This window comes from Ailuropoda melanoleuca, chromosome 7, assembly GCF_002007445.2.
Source record: "Ailuropoda melanoleuca isolate Jingjing chromosome 7, ASM200744v2, whole genome shotgun sequence".
NCBI classification, from domain to species: Eukaryota; Metazoa; Chordata; class Mammalia; order Carnivora; family Ursidae; genus Ailuropoda; species Ailuropoda melanoleuca.
Genome location: NC_048224.1, coordinates 81284829 through 81311028, shown reverse-complemented (window position 1 = coordinate 81311028; position 26200 = coordinate 81284829). Strand labels below are relative to the sequence as shown.

General features: G+C 45.3%; 1 protein-coding gene and 1 long non-coding RNA gene across 6 annotated transcripts in view; one reads left to right on the top strand and one right to left on the bottom strand.

Moving 5' to 3' along the window:
- Positions 1-26200, bottom strand: part of LOC100468070 (guanylate cyclase soluble subunit beta-2) — a 69675-nt gene that overhangs the window by 42204 nt on the left and 1271 nt on the right. For both annotated transcript variants that reach the window (XM_034665110.1, XM_034665109.1), the window contains exons 2-3: positions 24225-24298; positions 11141-11235 (exon numbers count right to left, since the gene is read on the bottom strand). In XM_034665110.1, coding sequence (XP_034521001.1) covers positions 11141-11235; positions 24225-24298 — 169 coding nt within the window. The remainder of the gene's footprint in view (positions 1-11140; positions 11236-24224; positions 24299-26200) is intronic.
- Positions 1390-26200, top strand: part of LOC117803087 — a 60349-nt gene continuing 35538 nt past the window's right edge. For 3 of the 4 annotated variants that reach the window (XR_004626720.1, XR_004626718.1, XR_004626719.1), the window contains exons 1-4: positions 1390-1487; positions 4355-4408; positions 20465-20723; positions 23527-23693. This is a non-coding gene — a long non-coding RNA (uncharacterized LOC117803087). The remainder of the gene's footprint in view (positions 1488-4354; positions 4409-20464; positions 20724-23526; positions 23694-26200) is intronic. The other variant, XR_004626721.1, reaches the window with a different exon arrangement.

Here is a 26200-nt window from a genome sequence, read left to right as displayed (position 1 = left end):
GTGCCCTTCACTGGGGCTGCTGCCACAGAAGTGATTGTTTGCTGTATAGAGGCAGAAGTCTTTTTTAAAGAATATTTTATCGTTCCTGAAATAGTCATTAGTCATTAAACACTCATTAATCAAAACCACCAATTATTTTGCTCGGTGCTTGCCAAAACCTTGTAAGCTAGCTAATCCTATTATCATGTCCCCTTTCTTACAGGTGAGGTGTCCCCTTTTTGAAACTGAGAATCATCTTTGTGAATTGACCCAAATCAGAGGCAGAGGGTCTAACTCTAAATTCGGTGATTTTTTTTTTTTAAGATTTTATTTATTTATTTGACAGAGAGAGCGCACAAGCAGGGGGAGTGGCAGGCAGAGGGAGAGGGAGAAGCAAGGAGTCTGATGGGGAACTTGATCCCAGGATCCTGGGATCGTGACCTGAGCTAAAGGCAGATGCTTAACTGACTGAGCCACCCAGGCATCCTAAATTCGGTGATTTCTATACCACATCCCACAGTCTTGGGAGAAGCAAAGAAACAAGAGGTCTCCTCCAGGATGAGGACTGCATATGGGTTGTCATCACTGACACAAGAGACAGGGTGTTCCTTGATGCTGGGGGCCTGGCACATCTGTGAGAGAACATTCTCTTATTGACTGCAGTGTGGTGACCCTGGTAGGTCTTGGGGGCTGGGACAAGGTCTGGAATGCCCAGGTTCACGGGAGACCTGCGGAATTCACAATCACCACAATCCCTGGCTGGATCCTTGAAGGATCTGGAATTCACAGCAAGGGGCTTTCCAGGTCTCTTGAGCTATCTAAGAACAATTCCTGCGGGGGTGCAGGGGATCCGAGGAGGTCTGGACACTTCCCAGCCTCTACTTGCTCCCTGAGAAGGTCAGAGAAGCAGATTCCCTATGGCTCCTTGTTCACACCCAGACTTTTGGGCAGATAACTGTTTTGTAATGTGAGCTGGATAGAGTCCTGTTCCAAATTGGTCTGGTCTTATCAGAGATGAGTCATACAAACATTCCAAAAATATATTAGCCGGGTCTTTTGAATCTAGACAAAGCTTGGGACAGCAGGGTGGAAGGTGGGAAGGGCCCGTGTGAATTGCTTCTCTTGGGTTCCTGCGTGTGGGTCCATCCCGAGCGGGATGCAGGCATACTTGTCTATAAGAGCAATCAAGAGCCACCTGCTAAGCCCCAAGGAACTGAAATAAATTCCACTCAAGTCCTTTCCATTGCTTCTGAGTCCCTGGGAGAAGAACTGAGAAGCACAGGCACAGGTGTGGAATCATTCTTTCGTCTTTCCCCCTTCCCCCCTTCGCTCCTGCTTAATCAGCTTGTTCAAGCTGAGAAAAAACAGCTGTGCCATGATGCACGTCCCCGCGGGCTGGGGTTCTGAGCAGGTGCATCCTGTTACCAGGCAGGAAAGCGCAGATCCCAGAGGCCTCCTCCTCGCGAGACCACGCTCAGGAGGACGGGGCTGTCTGTGAGCCAAGCAAGGTAGAGCAAAGTGCCAGTGGCAGCCTCATGTAGAAAGACTGTCTGCTTGACTTGTCTCTTGAATCTGTAAACCTACAGAAATTCGTGAGGCTGCTTGTTCCAGACCCTGGTTATTTTGTTCCTGGGCACCCAGGTCTGTTCTTGGGAAAGGCCGGCTGGCTCGGAGACTAATGGCTGCTAGATTCACGAATCTCGGGTTTGGGTGCGGCGTCTTCCATCCGTGCTGGGCTTGGGGCTTCTTCTCGGATTCTTGGTTGAGAATGCTTGTCTAGCAGAGGACAGAGGTCACTTTTTAAAAACCAGTGCCTGTGTTGTGTGGTTACACAGAGTCATCTCTGTGAATTTAGGATTTCGTGAGTTCTCTAAGTCACCGGGAGTGGGGGATATATAGGAAATGGCAAGAAAATGTGAAAACTAAAAGAGCCATAGGTGCCTTAACATATTTTTTGGTAGTGCAAAGGAGAATCTGTAGTATGCTTAGTATTTTATCTTATGTGTAACAAATCAGGGGAAATGAGGAAATACGCATTTATCTGCTTATTTTGTGCAAATTGAAATACCAGAAGGATAAACTAGGGACTATTGAGATTGCTTACCTCCAAGGCATTGGTGAGAATGAGGTAGAAAGGTTCGAAAAATTGTGGAGGGTGGGGGACCGACACTGTTCTGAGCATAACTTTTTGGACATTTCTGGTTTGGGGAATCATGTTAATGACTCATGTACTAAAAATAAAGAAAATAAATGCAGTCAATAAGGATAGGGAAAGCCCTGAGATAGAATACAAACAGAAACAGATTAACAGAACAGTATTTGAACAGAACAGTTTTGAATCATCTAATTGCTCAGGAAAAAAATTAACCCAGTAGCATTCGAACATAGTATTTACATTGCTCTGTCTTCAGGCTAAACCCAAAAACAAACAAAACTTTAAATAAATATTTGACTGTAGTTAGTAGGTTCCCTTCCCACAATGGTGTTGGTAAGCAATTCTGAAATGACTTTTTGAACATTTGAGGATTAAGCATTTAAGTAAATATATTGTGAATAATGGAGAACAAGTTCCTCACTGTGTGAGAAGGAAGTTACAGTTATGGAAAGGGAAAGAACATAATGAAGTCTGTGGGGTGGATTAGCAAATCTACCATAGTAAGACAGTAAGACCCATCATGGTTTTAGATGGATGGATGGATGGATCGATTGATCGATCAATTGATCAATGTGTGTTTATGTTCCTTTGAGAAATGGCAGATTTCAGGACTGGGGCAGGGAAAGGGTAAGACAAGCCTGTAACATCTAGTCATACCAGGAAGTAAAGAAATAATCAAAGAATGATGATGTGTCAAAAGGACAAAGGGACCAGCTGAAAGGGGCTCCCACTGGCTAAATCTTGGAGAATTTGAGCATCAAAAGAAATAATGAAAGCAAAGCATCACAACCTATTAAAAAAATAATAATCAAGGGTTCACATTGATATAAATAAATAAATGGGAAAGAGGGGAAAATTCTTCCTTTCCCTGTAGAAATCCAACTAATAAATGTAAAAGGAACAATATACCATTTGGCCATCACCGTAATTATGGTTTCAGGCAAAAATCACCAATGAGTACTAAAACTAGGGAGGGAGGAGTTTGAGAAGCAAGTAGATATTTGCATAGTCTCAAAGTATCTTCTCACAAACGACTAATTACCAAGGGAAAGACAGGAACGATGTGGTAGAGAAACCTGGCAGATCCTTCCTCAACCAAGCAACCAAAGTTGACACCAATAATGGGACAGTGGGAAAAATGGACATCATATGCCCCCTGCTATGATGCATTGGGAAGGACAAAACATCACTTCTGTGGTCTTCCTGCCAAGAAAGCGCAATGTGAACTGAATCAAGATGAAATGTCAGATAATCCTGAGTTGAGGGGCATTCTACAAAATAGCTGACCAGAACCTGCCAAAGATAGCAATGTTATAAAACCCAAAGAAAGACTCAGGGACTACTCCAGATGTCTGAAGATGGAAGAGATGTGACAACTGCCAGGATCCAAGGCTTTCTTTTGTTCTGAGGAATGTCACAGGGACAACTGGAAAAATCTCAATAACATCTGTAGGTTACATAATAGCCCTACCTACACGTTCATTTCCTGAGTTTGGTAGTCGTACTGTAGTTCTGTAAGAGAATTTTTAGGGCTAACAAGACGTCATATCTGCAACATACTAACAATTCAGGGGAAAAAAATTATAGATACAGAGAGAAGGATAGAGCCAATATAGTAAAATGCTAACATTTGGGGAATATGGATGAAAAGTATATGGGAATTCTCTGAGCTATTCTTGCAAACCTCCTGTGAGTTTGAAATTATGCCAAAGTAGAAGTTTTTGCTGATTGTCCTGAAAAGACCTTAGTAAATCTAATATAAAAAGACCACAAAGACCACATTTATCCAAGGCCAGCTGAGATACAGCTGGGTTCTGGGCCTCTGTAATATTACGAATTTTGTTAGGTATAATCAAGGCATTATGATTATGTTTTAAAATGTCTTTATCTTGTTAGAGACTCATACTGAAATATTTATGGGTAAAATTATGGGAAACCTGAGATTTGCTTTAAGACATTCCGGCAAAAACAAAACCAGAAAAAGGGTGGAGGGACCAGAGAGACGGAACAAGATTGGTGAAATATTAATAATTATTGAAGCTGGGAGAGGGACACAAGTGCTTGAGTATACAATTTTCCCTGTGTGTGTGTGTGAGAGAGAGAGAGAGAGAGAGAGAGAGAGAGATTCTATGAAAAGGGTTGTTTGGTGTTTTCGGGGTTTTTTTGTTTGTTTTGCTTTTTGTTTTTGTTTTTTTTAATGGAAAGCTTCTTTGTTGGCAGGAAAATCGCTGTCAGGAAGTACCTGTTTTCTAGATGCAAGGCTTCCCAGAAGAGGTATGGAGCTTTTTAAATACCTTTTCAATTGCAATGATGTCTAAAGTCAAATTTTCTGACTTAACAAGCGTGGTGCTTCGCCATCACCAGGAAATGTTTACTTCTTCCTGGGTGGTGCCTCAAGGGACTGCAAAGAGGGGGGGTGGGCTGCCCAGGGCGGGGCGACAGGATACCTTCTAAACCCTGAGTGAGGGCTGACAGGCAGAGGAATGCCAGAGAGCCTGCCTGTGCTGGGCCTTCTGGGCACAGGGCTCACTCAGGGCTGCACCTCCAAGAACACTGCCCACCTGCCACCACCCAGATAGAGGGAACAAGAGCTATTCCTCATAGTGACCTACTTGAGGGGCCCAGAGAAGCATGTGTTCTCCCACAAGACAGGGAAGTGTATGCAGTACATTTTAGAAAAATTTCCATCGAAAATGGGTAATTTTTTTACCCAAGGCTTATGTATTCAAAGGAATAAGCTTCCGATATCTGAAAGAGCCATTCATCTAGAATATTTTCCTTCTCAAATAATATCACCTAAGCCAGGCATGAGATAATAGGTAGGAGAAATATTTTGTGAGTAGGAAGAAGGAGCTTAAAAGCAGGAGGGGAGGGGAAACAAACTGAGGGCTTCAGAGGGGAGGGGGGTGGGGGATTGGGATAGGCCAGGTTCAAGCCCTCAGCCTCCAGTGGTCACTTTCTGGGGTTACTGGTCCCAACTCAGAGGGTCATGGTAAAGCCAACGTTGGAATGCCTGATTTCAGGACTCTGTCAATTTTATGTTGTTACTCTTGTTTTAAAAGAGGCAAGTGCCGAGAAGGCTTGTTGGCATTTGCCGATAGCGAACTGTTGAAATGCGTTTGACTATTGGTTTCTTAGCAAGCGAAGTCTAGACTGACACAGCTGTGCCAAATGGCTGTTGTGTATTGTTTCGCATTTTGTCACTTCAGATCACTAATAACCCACTTACACACTAAGTAGGCACTTATTCATACGCAGAACAATTCCTTATGCGAGGCTAAACCTGCCATCTGGTCCCATCCTGAATTATGCTCATTGAAAGCAAAGAGCTATGCAGAGGCAGAGTGGTCTGGAAAAATCCCAACAATTGCTTAAAGGTAGGGAAATTGCATTCTGGAGCTCACTTGAAAAGCAAAGCATTGACTAGCGGTAACTGAGCGTGCTTCTTTCTTTGTCTGAGGGAAGAGTTTGTCTCAACTGGCCAGTGTATTTTGTTAAACAGTTAAATGTCCTTCCTGTGGATCACCCTCTGGCAGGCCCATGCGCTCTCTGACTCACGGAACATATATATATATCAGTGTGTGTGTGTGTGTGTGTGTGTGTATTTATGTGTATGGATATATCGAGAGAGAGAAACCTACAGTCTATGTTTCCCAGAGCCATCCTGATTCCAAGACACATGCACATATTTACTCAATTTTGCATCCCACCTTTTTATTTTAAAGATTTTATTTATTTATTTGACACGCAGAGGGGGCGGTGAGAGCAAGCACAAGCAGGGGGAGCGGCAGGCAGAGGGAGAAGCAGGTTCCCCCCGAGCAAGAAGTTCGATGTGGGGCTCAATCCCCAGGACCCCGGGATCATGACCTCAGCTGAATGCTGACGCTTACCCGACTGAGCCACCCAGGCACCCCACATTCCAACTTTTTATCTGAAAACACACTCACCATATTTATATACCCCTTCAGATATAAGCCAAGAGCTGTTACTGGGAGAAGCAACGAGCAGTTGGGGAAAGCAATCACAGCGAGAGACTATGGCTTTTGGTAGAAAGCCCCACACACTATAACATCTACAGACTATAAAATCGTTGGTGCTTCTAAATGTGTCGGTTGGTTTGGAACTATGAAAGCATAAGGGGCAGGTATGGGAGGCATCTCTCTGCTGACGGTACTGCCACCCCCAGCAGGGCTCGTGATCACGTACAGTTACAAAATGGCCTGGGCGTGATGTCAGACGCAGGAACTAGCTCTCTCTGGAGATGTAAAAACTTTCTCAAGTTCCTGCACCTGTCTGCTCAGGCTGCTGTAGTGGCATACTGGGAACTGCTGGCTTAACAACAGAAATGGATTTATTCAGATTCAGGAAGCCAGAAGTGCAAGATTAAAGTGCCAGTGTGGTCAGGTTCTAGAGAGAGTTCTCTTCCCGGCTTCTCACCATGTCCTCACACCATGGGGGGCTGGGGGTGAGAGAGAGAGAGAGAGAGCTCACATGCCCATGCTCCCTGAGAGAGAGAGCTAACTGTCAGACCTCTTCCTATAAGGGCACTAATCCCATCATAAGGTTCACCTTCGTGACCTCATGGAACCTAATTATGTTCCTCAAGGCCCCATCTCCAAATGCCATCACATCGGGGGTTAGGGCTTCAGCATATGAATTTGGTGGGTGTTGACTATAATTTGGTCCATAGTAGTTCTCAAGTAAAAAGAGATTTAAAAATCTTGAAGAAAATCCATTCTCCAGAGCATTAGGTGACCAAACTGGGTTTGTAAAGGGTAAATAGTAGATATTTTCAGTTTTTCAGGTCTCTGCTGCAATGCCTCCAGTCTGCCACTTGAGCTCAAAAGCAGCCACAGATAATACATGAACAAATGGGCACAGCTGAGTTCCAAAAAAATTTTACGAAAACAGGCAGGGAGCCAGATGTGGCCCATGGCCTGTCGGTGGTTTGCCAATCCCTGCTCAGAGGGCCCAGACGTTATAGTATAGCCATTGAAGGCAAACCCCAAAGCTTAGCCCTACTCTTGAGGGACAACAGCCAGAGACACCAGCCAGAGACATGCCCCTGCCTCCCCTTCAGATCCATTGGCATTTGCCGAGCACCTACTTTGGGCCCCGAACACTGCCGAGTGCCTCTCATTTGTCATCTGTTTTGTTCCTTCCTGCCCATGAACATTTCAAGTCAGTACGATTTCTTTTTGAGGAGGAAATCAACTCTTCATGAATTTCTATCCCTGGCCCAAGGTCACACAGCTGGCACAACAGAGCAGAATCCAACCCCTGGCCCTCCTTTTAGAATGTGGACAAGACGCCCTTTGGCAGAGGGCTCAGTACCACACTGAACCTGCATGATGCAGTCTCCTGCTGCCGGGATCCCTTGAAAGAAAATCAAGGAAAGAACGAAGGAGGGCTTCATCCCACCATCCAGTTCAAGCCCTATTGCGCTTTTATTTCCTAGGCTCTAAACTCCAGCTTTTTGGGTCAAGTCTAGAGTCACCTCCCACCTCATGATTTTTATTCTTTCTGTGGGAGAAAAGTAACTGGACACTCCCCTGACTTAGGTGGGAGAAAGGCGGCCACTATGAACATTAAGGTTGGCCCCTGCTCAGAATCAGGGCCTGCTGGACTGAATGAGGGCCAGGCCTCACCTGAGAGCAAATCAGAATAAGGACGGCATCTGCCCCCATAGTTTGAAAGCAAATATCATATCATAATCACATGTTTTAAAATATTAAAAAGCAGTGTTTAAGAAAATAATCTCTTTGGCGGGTGGGTTAAGCAAAAGGGCCGAGAGGCTCCCTCTGGTGCGGACAAGCGGCTGTGTGCAAGGCGGGCAAGCTGTTGTTTAGGAGGTGAGCTGGGTCTAGAAGGTGGGCCTCTCGGCTCCCAGCCCAGGGCGGGCAGCAGAGCACCCAGAGAAGTATACACACTGGGGTCAGACTCCTCCTGAAATCCTGACTCTACCCACTTCTGGACAGCCCAGGTGCCACATAAATTTCCCCTGGCATCAGCTGAGGGGAGGCACAGGGGTCCAGGAGCCCCCTAAACAGGTCAGACAGGGTAGAGGTGAGGTTCGCAGGTGCCACTGGTGCTACCCAGACCCTGGTCTGTCTTTTTCCCAGAAACTCTCTCTGTGAACCTCTTGGGAAGGGAGAGGGGCGGTGGGGGCTCAGCTGTGATTCTGAGACGCCGCACGAGCCCCGACTGTCACCCTCCTCTGCCTGCCTCCGGAGGACGGCTGCAGAGCAAGGCTGTGAACTGGCTCTAGAGGGCGTCCAGGACATATTGCTGCTCTCGGATCCTGTGCTCCAGGAGCTGAAGGAGCCAATGAACGTTTCATTCCGGTACCTCATGTCCAGTCTCAGACACAACCTTGTCTAGCTCTGTTAGGAGGTGTGGCTGGCAAGTGACCAGAAGCTCAGCTCCCTAAGCCTCAAAAGCTTCCCCCTCCCAGCTTTGCAGAGACTTGGGGCTTCTCCCCAGTGCAGATACCCAAAAGGTTTTCTGCATCCAGGAAACGACCAGGAACATAAGAAGAGACACAGATGTCAAATTGCCATGTGGAAACAAGGGGGAAATCATGTGCATGGGGTTAAAGCTGGCACAATTTTTTCTTTAATCGTAGAATTTCTCTGCTATTCAGAGGAAAGAGAAATAAACTCAGGGCCTCGCCCACCACCAGCACTTTCCACTTCTGCATTCTAGAGAAGCCACCTGTCTCTGCAGGCTTAGCGCTAACTAACCATCCTGGTGCGTTCACCGGCACTAGTATGTGCCCGGGGCTGGCTTTTACCTGTGACCACTCCTGGAGGAGCTCCCAAGGACGGAAGGCCAACCTCCTGGGCCCTCAGAGACTCCATGAAAAACAGCCAGAAACCACAGCCCCGGCTGCCTGAGCCCCCGTGGGCTGCACGGGATCCAGCCTGAGGGCCCTGAGCTCCCAAGCCTCGCCCACACCTCCAACAATTCTGTGCCAGGGTCTTGAGTGCCAGGCGAGGGTGCTGACACAGTGTCCGCCTGCAATAATTCCTAGATGCCATCTCAACATGACCCAAAGCCATAGTGCCTGTAGGAGCTGGCAAAGGAAGTTCAACTGGGACCAAAAGAGGGGTGTCATCAAAGAACCTGGAAGCACCAGGGACTCTCTTGGCTTCCTGCACACCCCCCTGGAGCCTGGGACAGTAGAGGCTCCTTCCCCTCCAGGCCCCAGCTCACTGTGTGCTCCGTGCTGGTGGGAAGGAAGGTAAAGGATAGGAGGGTGTACTGGATTGAAGTGTCCCCCAAAATCCATGTCTACTTGGAACTTCCAAATGTGACCTTATTTAGAAATAGGGAGGGAGGGAGGGAGGGAAGGAAGGAAGGAAGGAAGGGAGAGGGAGGGAAATATATTTTGAGAGCTTATTATTATGCCAGATAGCACATTTGATATTTTCACATATATCATCTCATTTAATCCTCGAAATAACTCTGACGCATAGACCAATGAGAAAACAGTAAGCAAGTAACCAACTTAACCTCAATCATTAAAATAAAGAGGCAGAACTGTATTCTTTGTCCTGAACCTCTTCCCATCCGGGCCTGGGGAGTGAGCAAGTTAATACAATAAACCATCCCTTGCTGATACCTCTGTGAGAGGAATCATCCTGGAAGTACAGGTGCATTGTAAATGGGACCCTCCACAATGGGTCCCCCATTATGACCCTGCCAGTGACACTTCAATGTCTGGATAGATGGGAAGACATTCCATGGCAGAGCAGATGGGGAAGAAGGGCCCTCAGCACCCCCACAAAACACACCATCTCTATTTCCAGATAAACATGAGTGTGGTTGGCCTAAGGGGATTCCCAATGCTGTTCCTCTGGACACCCAGAGGTAATCATAATGATCCATTTCAAAGGTATTACAACTTCTATCAAGGTCATTATCAAGGCCACACATGAGAGTGGTGGTACAGATGATGGAACTCAGAGTGACACTAACAATTTTTGTCTGTAAGAAGCTTAAGGCTGTGCAAATGGAAAGGGTAGGTGACTGGATTAGAGTGGGCCCTAAATCCAATATGATGAGGGTCCTTATAAGAAGAGGGAGATTTGGACATAGAGACATAGACACATGGGGAGAAGACAGCCTGGGAGGATGAAAGCAGAGAGTTGAATTATGCTGCCCCAGGGAGCCCTGGAACCACCAGAACCTACAAGAGGAAGGACTCTTCCCTAGAGATCTGAGGGAGTATGGCCTCGCTGACGCCTTGATTTCAGGCTTCCCACCCCTGTCCTATGAGGGAATACATTTCCCTTGCTTTAAACTACCAGGCGTGGTACCATCGACTCTCGTCATTTGCAGATTCCATATTTGCAAATTGACCCACTCACTAAAATGTACCTATAACCCCCAAATCAGTACCCAGAGTGTCCACAGTCATTCAGGAGCAGGCGCAGAGCGGCAACAACGTTGAGTCCCCCAACACACACGTTTCTAGCTAAGGTCAGATGAGGCAGTGCTCTGCGTCCTTGTCTCATTTCTCATACTGTAAATTAAGTGTCCTTTTTGCGATCCATTCCGTGCTACGTTTTTACATTTTTTGTGCTTTTTTGTTGGTGATTGTGCACTGAAAATGCCCAAGAACAATGCTAACGTGCTGCCTCGTTCTCCTAAGTCCCAGAAGGGTGTGATGTGCCTTTCAGACTAGAGATGTGAGTTAGAGAAGCTTCATTCAGGTGTGAGTTACAGGCTCCTGCCCACAGGTCCAATGTTAATAATAATATATAGGAAACAAGGGATCTTAAAACAGAAACACAGAACAGGTTAAATAGTTATCAGTTGACGAAAATGTGGCCAAAGTCTCTTGGGAACCTAGCCTGTCCTTCCTTTCAGAGCAACGTCTCAGGACTGCTAACCCCTTGTTGCCAGGGACTTAATAGAACAGAACTACTGTGGGTGATGAAAACTGGTTGTACTTCATCACGGCAGCCCTGAGAAACCCAAGCAAGCCCCCTTCATCCTCACCCAGAACTTTGCAGGCCTCTTGGATGAGCTTCATGGTGATGACGTCATCATACACTGTGTAAGTCATGAAGGCGTCTTGTACTTCTGTGGAAGCTCTGAAAGAGAAATCAAGGGGCCATGAAAACCCAGCACCGGGGGCTCGGTTTACCCACTCGAGGATATACCCGCTGACTGAGGAAAATGTAAGATCGCAACAATACTCTTGATCATCAGGAATGGGAGACAGTGGAGTGTTCAGGTGTAAGGTCCTCCAAGACGTCTTCACTGGACCCCAGTTTGGGCCAAGAGCTTCCTCCTCAAGGATCCACAGTAGGCTATGTGCTTCTCCAGCTGGTATCAAGATTATTAGTCTTCCCCAGCAGACTGTGTTCCTTGAGCACAGGCTCGTGACTTATTTTAATCTTTGAACCCCCAGCAGGAAGTACTGTGCTTGGCGCATGTTAGGAACCTAACACACGCTAGTGAACACGGACTCGGCAGCCCCAGAGCCTCATTCTCTGAAGCAAATAGAACAGCTGCTTGAGAATCTCACTGTTTTGAAACATGGGTAGGTATGTTTTAGGAGTTATGGATGGACTTTAGTCTTCTAACAGTTAGCCAAACCCAGTGAAAAGTGGCTTAACCTGGGAGTTACCCTCTTGGCTCGCTCCTTATGTGACCATTAAACTGAAGTTAGCAGTTCTGTCAAGTCAGGGGACAGGATGCTGGGCAGGGAATGCTTCCCTGAGAAAGGGAGGTTCTGCTGAGACTGAGGGATGGATAGGCAAAGACGAGCATTCTGGACAGAATGAAGAGGCTCCAAGGCAGCAAAGAGAATGTTTGAAGAACTGAGAAAAATACAAAACATTTGCGTTTATCCTGGATCACTTTACAGAATCTCAGAACTGGTAGAAGTGTGGAATTTCCCCATTCTATATGACCTCTGACTGCTAGTCTTCTAGTTTCTTCTTAAATGCTTCCAGTGACAAGCAGCTCACCCTATGCAAGGCAGGACATTCCATTTACAGACTGCTCTTTGATCGAAAGTTTTTTCTTATGAGGAACCAAAACCTACTTCTAGACCTTGATAATACCTTCTATTTATTGGGCATCTGCTTTTGGCCATGAAGTTGACAGACCGTTACTCCCTCTTACTGTGGAGGAAATGGAAGCTCAGAGAGGTTGTCTTGCCAGGATGCCCCAGCTGACATGTGAGGGACCTGGGTTCTGAGCTCTGAAGCCCACATGGCTCCAGCACCTTGCCACCTGCCGTCCCGCTCCCAGGTCCTGGACCTGCCCCCGGGGCACATGCAGACGGGGATGCTCCCACCTCCAGATACCAGCTCTCTAATACTCAGAGATCCTTATTCATTCCTAAATCTTTTTTTTCCCCCTCTGAGCTATCCATTCCTTTATCTCCCTGGACTTCATCTTCCTCACTGTGAAATGGGAGAATGACACTTGTCCCATGTTTCCAACAGGAGTGTTGATGAGGATGAAAGAGAGTAACAGGAGTGAAAGGAGAGAATGAGAAACACCGCACAGATGCAGGGAAGAAGCTGATATAACAGCAGAGCACGAGGTGGCATGCTGTGCTGGGGGCGACCCAGCTGGGAGCCAGGACACCCTGGTTCCAAATCTATCCCTGATACAAATGAGCTCTGAGGGAAAATTACTTTCTTTCTTTGGGCCTCGATTTCACAATCAGTGAAGTAAGGGAGATAGTTGGTAAGATCAGTGTTCCTTAACCTTTTTTTTTTAATTTTTTTTCATGCATGCTCCCTTCCCCACCCTACACACATTTGCTAGAGCTTCTCAAACAGCCCTACAGGGGCCTTGTCCTTGCACTTGACCACCACTGAACTAGAAGCTTTCCACTTGCAAGATTCCTATTTTGGTCCATGTCTGTACAGTGGTCTCTAAGCATCATCAGATGCAGATGCTGGATGTTGGGCTCGGGGCAGACAAAGGATCCTGTTAACCACCATCCTTCCCTTAAGTGGATGATCTCTGCCATGTTGTCATCACCCTCCATCCACTCCCCCCAGGCCTGTGGGCCTTTGTGAAAACTCGGACCCTGCTTCTATGCCTATGAGTAAAATAGAAACACAATGAGCAAGATCCAAATTTAAGCCTGACATGTTATCATAATTTATTCAAAAGGCCCCAAAAGGGATTATGTCATCTCCAAGACCCTTGGAAAAGTGACAAGCTCTGTGCCACCTCCCGGACTTCTGTGGGACCACCCATTCATCCCTGTCTGGGTCTGGCAGCCTCTTCTTTCCTGTAGGCTGAACTGATGATACTTTAGTGTCAAATATTTATTTGGTTTGTATATATGTTACACATTTCTAGGATGCCAGACATGCCCAGACTGTTACGATTACACAGGAGCTGTCAGCCTTGTTTATTGGTCTCCGCAATCTTGCATAGAACACTCCGCACAGTGTATACTTGCACGTACGGTCGCTCAAACTGCTCCAGTGAGGCAGCGTGTGCACCAAGAACAAAAAATAAGTCAACCAATCGATGACTCCCCAATGAGATGGCAAAACCTCTGATAAGAAGGGAAGGGGAGAAAAATCGCCATCAGAAAACATTTTGAAGGGGCACCCGGATGGCTCAGTCAGTTAAGCATCTGCCCTGGACTTTGGCTCAGGTCATGACCTCAGGTGGTGAGGTTGAGCCCCAAGTCATCGGGCTCACACACTTGTGGGGAGTCTGTTTGAGATTCTCTCTCTCCCTCTTCCTCTGCCGCTCCCGCCCCCCACTGCTTGCATTCTCTCGAAAGGAAGGAAGGGAGGGAGGGAGGAGGGAGGAAGGAGGGAGGGAGGAAGGGAGGGAAAAGAAAACATTTTTGAAGAGACTGGGGGTGGAGAAGCATTGTGGGACAGGAAGTAAGTTGATGTTTCCAACTCACACAAAGAGGAACGCATCTCACATAATGTGAGAAATGCCAACCACACAGGTGGCCACATGTACACCTGTTCAGGAGGTCTGACAAATCAGGCTTTAACTGGAATAGTCAGCCATTAAATGTATGCTCCTTTTCAATTAGTTTTAACTAGAGAAACCCAAAATAACTGGGCAGGAAGCTAGGGCCAGGCGGCCTATTGCAGAATAACTTGGGGATTAAAATAAACATACAGATTCCTGGCCCCTGGAGGTGGTGCCTGGAAATCCATATGTATTTAACCACTTGTCTCAAGTGACTCTCCAGGTTTGGAAACCACTGCTCAGAAACACTTTCTAGGATTCAGTATGGCAAGGCCACACGTTAGAAATTATAGATCTTACATTGCAGTGTTACAAAACTGAGGTAATGGCTTCTAAGAGTCAAGAGTGAGCCATAAAACCCTCGGGAAAAATAAATAGCAAGTTTCAGGCCAAGAAAATGGGATCAATTCTAAGCCATGGGAAATCGTTGCTTCAAGAGCTCCTTTCTGGTAGGTAGAGAATTCCTATTACAAACCTGTATGTAACCATGTGACTCAAAGTGTAGTTGGGGAAGAAGAGGCCCTGAGAGTTACATGGTGTCGCGACCTGGTGTCCTGGTGTTGTGACCACCTGGTACTTAGAAGAAGTCCCCACTTGTCATTCTAGCCAACCCTCCAGCCAGCTGCTCCAGATCCTGAAGGCTTTCGTGACAAAGTCCAGACTTGTTGGGCTGACACATGCAACCTAACCCCTGCACCCTACCCCTCACCTCCAGCCACCTCCCCTACTCATTCCTCAAGATGCTCCAAGTCCCTGTGACCAGCTATGCCAGCTCCTTCCCACAGACTCTCCCCCGACAGGAAGGCGAGCTGGCCAACTTTTGTTCTTCCTTCCCCACTTAGCCTGAGAATCACCAACTCTGGTCGTTACGAGCTGCCGTCAGATTCCAGCAGCCTTCCTCTGAGTTCCTGAGTCCCCGCTCTTTACCTGTCTTCACACTGGTTGCACCTGTAACCTTTTGATGTACCTGTCCCCAGGCTTCCTAGATGACGGGCCCCAAAGAGCAGGTAAATATCATTTCATTTCCTATCTTCAGTACCTAGCATTGTACCTGGCACACAGTAGCAGCCTGATAGGAAGTTAGAAGAGGTTTACAGAGTGTGAGAGACCTGACCTGGTAGAGGTTCCTATACCCACTGTATGTGAGTCAGCAGACCTGGGATTGAATCCTGACCCTACCACGGTCGAGTGGATGACTTGAAACAAATCTCAACTGTGTCTCCATTTCTTCACTTTTACACTGACAGTATTCGGTTAGGTCAGTGTTTCCACAGAGAAATTGATGTACCACCCTATCCTGTCCCACCCTCAACCCTCCCAGCCAACATGCAATGTAGGTTCACTGAGAATGACTGGGGCACCTAAACCAGCAGTTCTCAAGGCGTGTTCCATGGAACCCCTCGGGGGGGACCCTAGGAGGCTTTTAAGAATACATGAGGTCAACACTATTTTCCTAATAAAATTAAGACATTAGTTGCCCTTTTCACTGGTTGAAATGTGCTCTCGTGGTTCCAAAGCATTGGTAGGCAAACCTGTTAGTGCCCTAGGGTGAATCAAGGCAGGGGCACTCAACTGTACTAAGTAATCACATTCCTCACTGCCACACACCCGTGGTAAAGGGAAACAAAAAAGGGAAACTTCAAATCATCCTTAATGAAGCAAGAGCATGGATTGATTTTATTAAACCTTTTGAACATTCTGCATGACGAAGTGGGAAATCCAGAAAGCACTTCCGCTGACTACACAAGGGGGATGGTCCCCTCAAGGAAATGCGCTTTTATGATTTTGCTTTTGGGACTCGAATTTGCCACTTTTTTTCATGGAACATCGTTTCTACTTGAAAGAACCATGGACAGACGGACCACGGTTATTCAGAATTGACTGTTTGGCAGACAGTATCTTAAAAAACGAACAAAGTTAACTCGCCACTTCAAGGAAAATAACTGACAGAATTCATTGCCAATGATAAAACTCAAGCTCTCGAGAGAGAATTGGAATTTTGGAAAACTTGCATCTGCGACCGTGAGCTCATCAGCTTCCCAATTCTTAGAGGCTTTGACGAGAGTGTGGTGATATTGACAAATGTGATTTCGATATTGTATAACGCATAGTGGATAATGTTCATAAGATCTGCATCTCTCAGCTAGCATTTTCCAAATGACTAATGTATGGTAGTTCAAAATGAGGGCAAAAGATATTTCAAAGCACAAGAGAGGCCAAGGGCTTTGCCCTCAACATTGTAACTGATCTTAAGAAATCACCACTATGGGAGCTTTTGTGAGGTTTGAAAGAACCTCCAGAATGATCAGAACAGAGCCTGAACCTGCTTCCGCCTATATTTTATTCAATGAAAACCACAGATCACAACAGATAGAGCACAGAAAATAGAACCCAGCTATCTTCTACTAAGTCGCACATTGAAGTGGTTTTTGCAAAAGAATAAAGCAATGTCTCTCTTCTCACTAATTGTTGTATTTGGCTAATAGTTATTTTTCATAAAAATGGACTATTTATGCTACAGGTGATAGATTTATTATTGCCATTTTAGGCAAATCAATAAACAACCATCTATTAAAATTTCTCAGGTTTAATTTCCAATATAGTAAATGCCAATAGATAAAAGCTCTCTGGGTCTCCAATCGTTTTTAAGATTGAAAGGTCTTCCTAAGGCCAAGCTGTTTGAGAACTTCTGACTTAAACCCATGGTGAATCAGATTTGCTTTGGGAGCTAAGAAAGCCGGGGCTTCTGGGAACAAAGTAGCCCTGCCCAGCCTCCCTCGTTTGGAGCCACCCCAGCCTGGGAGGGTGGTGGAAGGACCTCCCCGTATGCCCTGATGATGGCCCTGGGTGCCTCTGGGAGGGACTGCAGGCCACCCAGCCCCCAGAGCCACCTCCCCCTGGCAGACTCAAAGCATCCAGACCTTAAAGTGACCCCCGTTATAGCCATGTGAAGGAGAGGCTGCAACTCCCTGATTGGGGGTCACCTTCTTGCAGAGAACTGCCCTAAAACAGCCGTGGGCAGGTGGGGGCAGAGGGGCGAGACATGTACAAGTAGAAAAAGGAACGGAATTCTCCTAGAACTTGCCACCAGGAAAGAAGCACACCTTGTAAGAAACTGCCTATAAAGGTGTAGACATACAGAAAGACATTTGTCTAAGCTATCAATAAAAATAAAACACAATAAAAACAATTTTCATCCAACCATGTTAGAGGCACATTCATTCCATTCTCTTGATGGAAAGTGATCTCATTAAATCCTTGTCATATGAACAGGCAGGCCACAAGCAGCCAAAGATGCGGGAAAATATAAAAGTGGGTCAATAATTAATGATAATAATAATAAATATGTGTTACATTTTGGACCTTTGATATTCATGTTATCTGTCAGCTTTTAATTTTTTTCTCATTCTAAATAAGTACTCACTTTTATAGCTAAATTTATAGTTGTAATTTTATATTATTTTTTAAAGGAGGCTTTCCAAATTACGTAAGTTTCAGGCCTTATAATATCCATTTCTACTGCTAAATTTACCTTCCGTGTGGTCCCACTAAACAAAAATATTTCTCAAACTTGACTTTCAAGGGTCTTTATTAGAAAAACAGTCTTCTCTTTTATATGTATAATAATATAAAGTATTTTTTTTTTAATTTTCTAAGTCCTTGAATATACTGATATGATCTCCTGGGGAGGAAGTTGCCCCATTGAGATATACTAGCCAACTTGATTTCTCAAGGCCCTTGTGGTTCTGATGACATGATTTTAGGCAGCCGGATAAATCAGCAAACACACTCATGGCCAGGAATGGAGTGGGAGTGGCGAGACAGGCAACATTCCTCCTTAAAAGTTAAAAAATAGAAGCTGTCTGCTTTCAGCTACTTTTTTTTTTTAAAGATTTTATTTATTTATTTGACATAGAGAGACAGCCAGCGAGAGAGGGAACACAAGCAGGGAGAGTGGGAGAGGAAGAAGCAGGCTCCTAGTGCAGAGGAGCCTGATGTGGGACTAGATCCCAGAATGCCAGGATCACGCCCTGAGCCGAAGGCAGACGCTTAAGGACTGCACCACCCAGGCACCCCTCAGCTACTTTTTAACTAGACCTTATTTATAGAAAAAGCAGAGAAGATGGAGGGAGTGGGCGAGGCTTAGCAAGTCGATGGAATGGAGGCAGTATAGCAGAAGGATGAATGGGAGCCCTCCTGGCTGTTTCTGGCTCCAGTTTTCAGTGTATTTGAAACAATGTTTTTTAAGATAATTTCAGGAGCTTTTCTTGTTTAGTAAGAACAAAAACCCAAAAAAGTAAAGGCAGGGGCCCTTGAACTTTTTAGGTCATAGAGCTCTTAGGGATTCTGATGAATAGAATGTACCCTCTCCCCAGAAAACACATGTGGACGGATGTGCACATTTTCAAAGATGATCTCAAATGTGCTCAGAGCCTCTCCATCTACTATTCCTTTATTCCTCTTCCATTCATGTATACAGACATCATGCAGATCTCCATCCCTTCCCTGTGCCCTTGTTTACACAGTGGAGAGAATATGCCATTCACAGGTGCGCCACCCCCAGCCTCTTCTTGTGGTCCCTATCCTCCAAAGTCCACCTGATGATGGGTCCAGGTGTGGGCACCTGACCAAAGTTAGCCCAGCAAATCCTCTGTCTCTGGTGTCTGGAATTGAGACACTGAGAAGCTGAGTCTATATCAAATGATTGTGATCTCGTAAATTGAAAGGGCATATGGAAAAATTGGGAAGAAACAGAAATTAAGAAATTTGCAGAGAGAGCCAGGAAAATAGAGTGAACATGAAAAGAGGCACGGAGATGGAGAGAGGCCCACTGACCTTCCATGTTCTGTGTGGTCTCTCTGTGCTTTCTGCAGTTGAGCTCTGTGAATCCCACTAATGCCTCCCTCTGACTCTTACTACTGCCTTAAACTTCAGCCTCTGAGTGACTTGCTGGTCCTTGCAAGCAACGTCCTGCACTAAGTTCCAGACGCTTCTCCTGTGTCAGTCATCTCAATCTTCACAAGTGGGTGACTACCATTATTACCTCCATTTAGAAGTGAGGACACCAAGGCTCAGAGACCTCGGTTACCCATTGCAATCAGAATAAAATCCCCACTCCTTTCCATCTGTAGCCACCTGTATATTCTGATCCTTAACCATGTCTCCACTTCCGTCTTCTACTAGACTCTTGATCATGATACTCCAGTCACACTGAGTTTTCTTCTGGGTCTTGAATTTACCAAACCCAGTCCTACCTCAGGACCTTTGGACTGGCTGTTTTCTCTGCCTACAACTACACATGCTTCCCTAACTCAAAGTTGGCTCCTTCCTGCCTTTCAGCTCAAATACCACCTTCGTAGAGAGGCCTTTTCTGACCATCTCAGAGAAACTGACATCTTCCATCCCTGGTCACTATCAAGTGCCCTGTATTTTTACAGCACTTAGCACGATACTTGCTTATCAACTGCCCCCACCCCACACTGGAATACACACTGCAATTGAACAGAGCCCTCATCTGTTCCCTGCACCACTGTTCCCAGTGCCAGGAATTCTATTTGGCACATACTAGGAGCTACATAAATACTCGTCGAGTAAGTAAACTTGCCCATGTCAAACAGCTAGTAAATGATATAGGCAAAATGTAAAGCTTGATCTGACCTCTGAGGCTTTACTCTTCCCAGCCTATTAGCTGCTTCTCATTGTTAAGTCCTGATAAAGATTTTAGCCAAAAGGTTATAAAAGAGTGGTTCATAATTAGAAATCTATAAATCTAGGTTATATGAGGGAGAAATAAACAATGCAGGCAAAGGAGGAGAAACATCTGTTTCTGATTATATCATATAAAATAAAATTTATGTCATAAAGTCTGGAGACATACTTCATTTTACCTAATCATTCCTTCTTAAAATTTGTGTAGGAATTGATGGGTTTTTCTTTTTCAGCTAAAATTCTATTTTAAAAGCACCAGAGAACTTGTTATTTAAATGCAGCCTGAAGCAAATCCTTTTGCACAGCAAATGATCTTGCCTTAATTTGCATTTTATAAGCTGAGTTTTCTGCACTACATTTTTTTTTAATGAGTTCTAATATGAGGCAATTTTCATTGCTGGTTGAGCTGGTCAGATAGGCTTTGCTCTTGGTTTAAGGACGTATTTCCAATGCGATCACATGTCTAGTGCTGTATATACAAACATATCCTTGGAGACTCAATTAAGTGCAGGGTTGGTGGTTCAAGATTAGAAGATGTAAAGCCTAGCCACACAGACTCTGGATATGGCCTCACTGGGGTCTCTGTTCCTGGACATATCTATCTGATTCTCTTGCACTCTTTTGCACCCCTCCTTCCAGTGTCCTATCATCTTGGAGTTCCATGGTTGCAGGGCTGATTGTCCAGGAATGCCATGAGAAATGCTCCTTGGGGGCAGGAAGAGAAAATGTACCATTTCCTTCAGCGAGGGCACAGCAAGGATCCAAAAAGGAAGAAACCACTTCCCCCTACTTACACACAGAAAGCTAATTTTTTTCCTGGACTCGCAAAAATACATTGAATATTTTAACTGATCAGGGTTCCCACAGCTGGTCACGCGATATCTGCTCCATCATGAAGGTGAGTGCAAGCAGCCTTCTGTCAACAGCGCCTCCCAGCCAGCAGAAGACTGAACACGTTTATTGTTTTACCTCCGCTCATGTCTAATTCTTATTTCAAGTTATTTCTAGAGCCCTGGCCTTTCTCCTGGGCAGGACAGACTCTTTGGGGACACCTGATGAGTTGAGGCTAGACGTTCTAACCAGGAATTCAGATGATATGAGCATCATGGGTCAAAAATAAATCACCAAATGTCAACCCCAACCCCCCTTATGAGCTGGTCACAAGACAAGGCTGGACAATGCCCCACACTGGCGGCTGGGGAGACCAGGGCGAAAAAGGACAGAAGCAACGCCATCCACCAAGTGATGCTAATATTAGAAAGCCAGGTCTCCTTCTCTGGGCAAAGAGAACATCTCAGAGGAACATCATCTCTTCAAGACGAAAGGCATAGTTATCTGCCCAGTGTCGAAGTAATACCTATTAATGTCGAATGTAGTCTAATCCTAGCGTTGCACCTGCATATTCGAGGGGAAACAGTACTGAGTATCTACTGTGTACTTAGGGATCGATTTTTCCGATCAATCTTCTCTGTGACCCTGGAAGATGGGTGCATTATTCCCCTTCTATTAATGAGGAAGCAGCTTTAGAGAGGTGAAGCAACCTGCTCCAGAACACACAGATCCAAACCCAGAGCCAGGACTCCAGGCCAGGCCTGTGGGTACGCACCCCACTCCTCCTCCATCTCTCCCCAACCCAGCTGAGGACCGCCATCTTGAAAATCAGCGCACAATAGTCATCACCTTCAGTAACACACCTCCCATTTGGTGAGTGCTTAGCACAGGTCAGGCATATTTTCTAAGCATCTTGTTTGCCCTATCTCATTGAGTGCTTGCAACAGCCCTGGTGTGCTTATCCACTTCTAGGGTCATTATTTTATGCTGAAACGCCTCGGTCACAGAGTGATGAAGAAACTTGCCCCGGGTCCCAAGGACTGTAGGGGAGGCACCTAAGTGCTATAGCTCCAGAGCCCTCCTGAAACCAACTATGACTTCCTAAGGACTCGCAGCCGTATCTGGTGACTTCTCACACTATGTGCACCCTCTCTCTCAAGCTGGTTCTTAGCCCACCCTGCAGTGTCAACCCAATGGCCTGACTGTGCTTGCCACACCTACCTTCCTCCTCTTCCTCCTAAGACTGACCGTCCCCTGGTAGGGGCCACTGGCTCTCTGGCAGACTGACCTGCTTCTCTCTAGTTTGCAGAGCAAATGATCCATTTCCCGTCTGACATGGGCCTTTGGCACCTAGCTCCTATGTTCCAGGTATACACGCAGTATTTCTATAGATACTGAATCACCCAGGCAAAATGGCTTATTCAATCATTTAATCCTCCAGTGTTTTTCCAAAGAGATGGAAACCTGCCCTGCCAGTATTTTGCTTGGGGCTTTAATAAGATCATAATGGAAGGGGCCTGGCCCAAAGTTGGTACCTAAGATAAGACTATTCTTTTCCTTCCTCTTCTTGCTGAGTTTACTCTTTACAATATAATAGCAATTTTAAAAGACAATCTCCTAGTCTTCAAATGCTTCTCCCCCCAGGGCAGCCTAAGGGCTTGAAAAGGAGCACTTTAAGACATGGACATCTGCACCCTGGCCCTGTTGCCTACTTGCTCTCTTTAGCAAGTCACTTAACCTTTCTGGGCTGCAATTGATCTGGGCCAGAGGATCTCTCAAGCACCGACCAGCCCAAGTTTTCTCTGATCATAATTATTCAGCATTTCTCCTTGAAATATTTATAAGTGAGTATTCTTTGCCTCTCTGAGGCCAGAGGTGCTTGTTCCCACCCAAACCTGTGGTGCTTTAAAGGAAATTACCCCGGAGATGCTGTGGCAATGGCCCGGGGCTGCCTTTCTGGAAGAGGGTCTGACGGGAGAAGCTTGAGCAGTTGGCAGCTGTGCAGGGCATGGAGCAGGGGCCTGGGGCTGTGGGGCCTCCCTGCCTCCTCTTAATTTAGCCCCGTGACTGTAAGTCCCCCACGCTCTCAGCTCTAATTATCTTATTTGTTAAACGGGAATAGGAAGGAGCAAAGGAAAGTTTGCACTGAGCATTTTAAACTGTTTTGACATTACAAAAGCCATGAAAAATACAGAAAATTTGGGAAATAGCAGGAAAAAAGTCATCCAGCACTTCATCTTTCTAGTTCCATTACTAGTCATTACTAGTTTGGTCTTTCTCTTTTCTTCATTTGTGTGATCCACCCAGTAACTACATAAGTCTGTGTCTTTTTGTTGTTGTTGCTGTTGATGTTGTTAACTTTCATGTCTTTGGGACTTAATATTATAAAATTTTGCAGGTTGCTCCACAATTTTTGTGAGCATCACGGATAATGATGCATATTTCTTGTCATTCCGTTTGGCTTTTGGTTTATTTTTGAACGCTGAAGATAATTTTTTCTTTTATTATTTATAAGTATAAGGCTATGTTACATCTTTGTGTGTGTGTGTGTGTATAGATATGTTTGTTTCTAAGGACTAGATTCTCAAGAATAAATTCTCTAGGATGAAATTACTGCTTTAAAGGATTTCATCATTTTTGCAGCTTTTGGTACATGTTGTCAAATTGCTTTCCAAAAGGGCTGCGCTGACTTACGATGCCATCAGCAATTACCCATTTTGCGGCATCTTAACCAGAACTGGTTATTATCGTTTCATCATTTTGTAGACTGAATAGGCAAGGGAGTGCCAATTTGTTTCAATTTGCATGTCATTGATTAACTGAGGAAGCCAATCATTTTTCCATATTTTTTTACTCTTCCCTCTTCACAGACCTAGAGATCTCGGAGACCTGTCAGACCTAACATTTTAAGTCCAGGAGCCTCCAAGAAGGCAGACGGATAGCACAAGGTTATAGGAGGCAGACAGGAGATCACATGAAGATGTACAATGGTGTTCAGCACTCGCTGGGTGGAAGCAGAGAGGAAAACCGTTAACAGGTAACCGAAGAATACCTAACGAGGGAGGCGCCTGGGTGGCTGACTCTTAATTTCAGCTCAGGGTCATGACATCAAGCCCTGTGTGGGGCTCCATATGGGGTGCGGATGGAGCCTGCTTAAGATTCTCTCTCCCTCTCAAAAAAAAAAATTCCTAAAGAGGGATTCTGGCTAAACTCAAAAGGGATACCCCTCTTCTGTGAGGTTTTGGCAGCTCCATTAATGTACGATGAAAATAATGTGGTTGCTTTTTCTTCTGTGATCAAGAGGAGTGAATGATAATTCATTCATGAAGTTAAAAGAATACGTATTCACATGGGCTGGTGTTTAGGAATTGAGACCAGTACCTTCCTTAAACACAGACACAGTATAGTGGATTTTTTCTGTATCTAGTTGTTATATTTAAGGTATTTGAACTGCTGTCCCTAGTAATAACCAACTGTCTTAATCAAAAAAGTTAGTAAAAACCCATGACCTTCAAAAGACTGGAGTCTTACCACTGGGGGTTCTCCATCTTTCCTTAAGTATACTTACTTCAGCTTTTCCCAGGTCTCTTCACCAAATTTCTCTATCACAAGAGATTGCAGACAGGTGTTGATAAATCCGTACTAGAACACGAGACAAGAGGGAAAGTATGGATAATGAGCACAAAATCCCCAGTCCTAGACATCTGAACAGTGTCTTTTAGAAAAAGTGCAAAGACATCTTCTTGAGGAAATGAATTATACTTTTTCCCTGTTTCTTGTGAGTTTATTGGTTTGATAGTTATGCTTCTTCTCCACTTAGAGAAGTCATTTCATAAAGAAAACCTAGAAGCTAAATTTGAAATCAGACTAGAATTAGAAGAGGTTCATTGTAATCATCTTCAAAATCAGGAATGGTTTGGTTAGAACAAAGAGTTCAAAAACACAACAAGGGGGGCGCCTGGGTAGCGCAGTCGTTGGGCGTCTGCCTTCGGCTCAGGGCGTGATCCCGGAGTCCTGGGATCGAGCCCCACATCAGGCTTCTCCGCTATGAGCCTGCTTCTTCCTCTCCCACTCCCCCTGCTTGTGTTTCCCTCTCTCGCTGGCTGTCTCTGTCAAATAAATAAATAAAATCTTAAAAAAAAAAAAACACACACAACAAGGGCATGGGGGGGTAGTTAGAGACGGGGACCAGGAAGGGCACTCACCTCATGCCACGTCAAAAAGGCAGTGAAAGGACAATTTTCTTTTCTTTATAAAAAATGAGTCAGGAATGGTGTGTTTGTGGAGGAAGTCATCAGAAGTGGAGGAAAATAAAGGGAGAAAAACTAACAATAAAGAAAGAGCAATGGGATTAGCAGAGTTTTCTACCTGGTTTGCTTGTTAATCTGTGATCTTCCTTCTTTCCTCCTCCAGATAAAAAAAATTTTTTTTAAATAAAAAAGGGCTTATAAAAGCCTCTGCTTGGTGAAGCAAGCAACCCATGCGGGCCACCCATCTTACAGCGCAGGGACACCTAACCTGGGGGCTGTGGTGATTGGACTAGATTTGAAAGCACCAAGGGAACTCAGGTTAAAAAAAAAAAGAAGAAAACTTCATAAAGAATCCTTCTGTCTCAAAAATATAAGGCTCAAGACTTATAAGTTTGGATGCTTGTGGGGATTTCTTCAAGGGAAAGAAGGCAATACCGACAGAAGAAGAAGGGTCTGAGCTCTAACAGCTCTTTCTGGGAACAGAATGTACACCCTGCTTGGCTGTGTTTCCAGTTCCATACCAAAATGTAGTCTTTTCCCTTCACCCCATCTCGTCCTGGCTCCACCTGCACCCCCACACACATGTGACTCATTTATGAGACTACACCGTAGCCTGGCATTCAAAGCACTCTCTCGAACCATCGAAATTTATGTTTCTGTTATCCCTACCACTGCTGCCTTAAGCTAACCCAAAATGCCCTCTGCCTCTCCCCAAATACAGATGGCACTTCTCTCATGGTGTTTCCTCCCCCTTTGCTCAGTCACTCTGCGCCAAGTCTTGGCTCCATTGTTGCCTTGTCTCTCGAGCCAGCCCCATTGCCTCTGCCAGATACTGGCTGCCATTCCCTGTGTCTCAGGCTCACCACTCTATCCGTCTGTGTCCTTATCACCACAGGATTGTTACATTACCACAAGTGCACTCACGTATTTCCCATTTATCCATCTACATACCCATCTGTCAACACACCTACCCATACACACACACACACACACACACACACACACACACACACACACACACGTCATTTTTGCATATCCTTTTTTCCCCCTCTCCTTTGCTAAATTGTAAGTTCCTTGGGGACAGGAAGTAGGTGTAATTTATCTGGATTGCAAGTAAACTGTCAAGATGGTATCTGGCACATAGTAGGTATTTAATAAATACTTATTGAAAAAAGTAAGTACTGAACTGAATCCTGGAGTTTGAAAGCATGAAAATGTTTAAATACCTCCAGGCATTTAAAATCAATTCAATGTTAACAAAGATAGCAACTGTTTATCCTAGCAATGTTTGCAA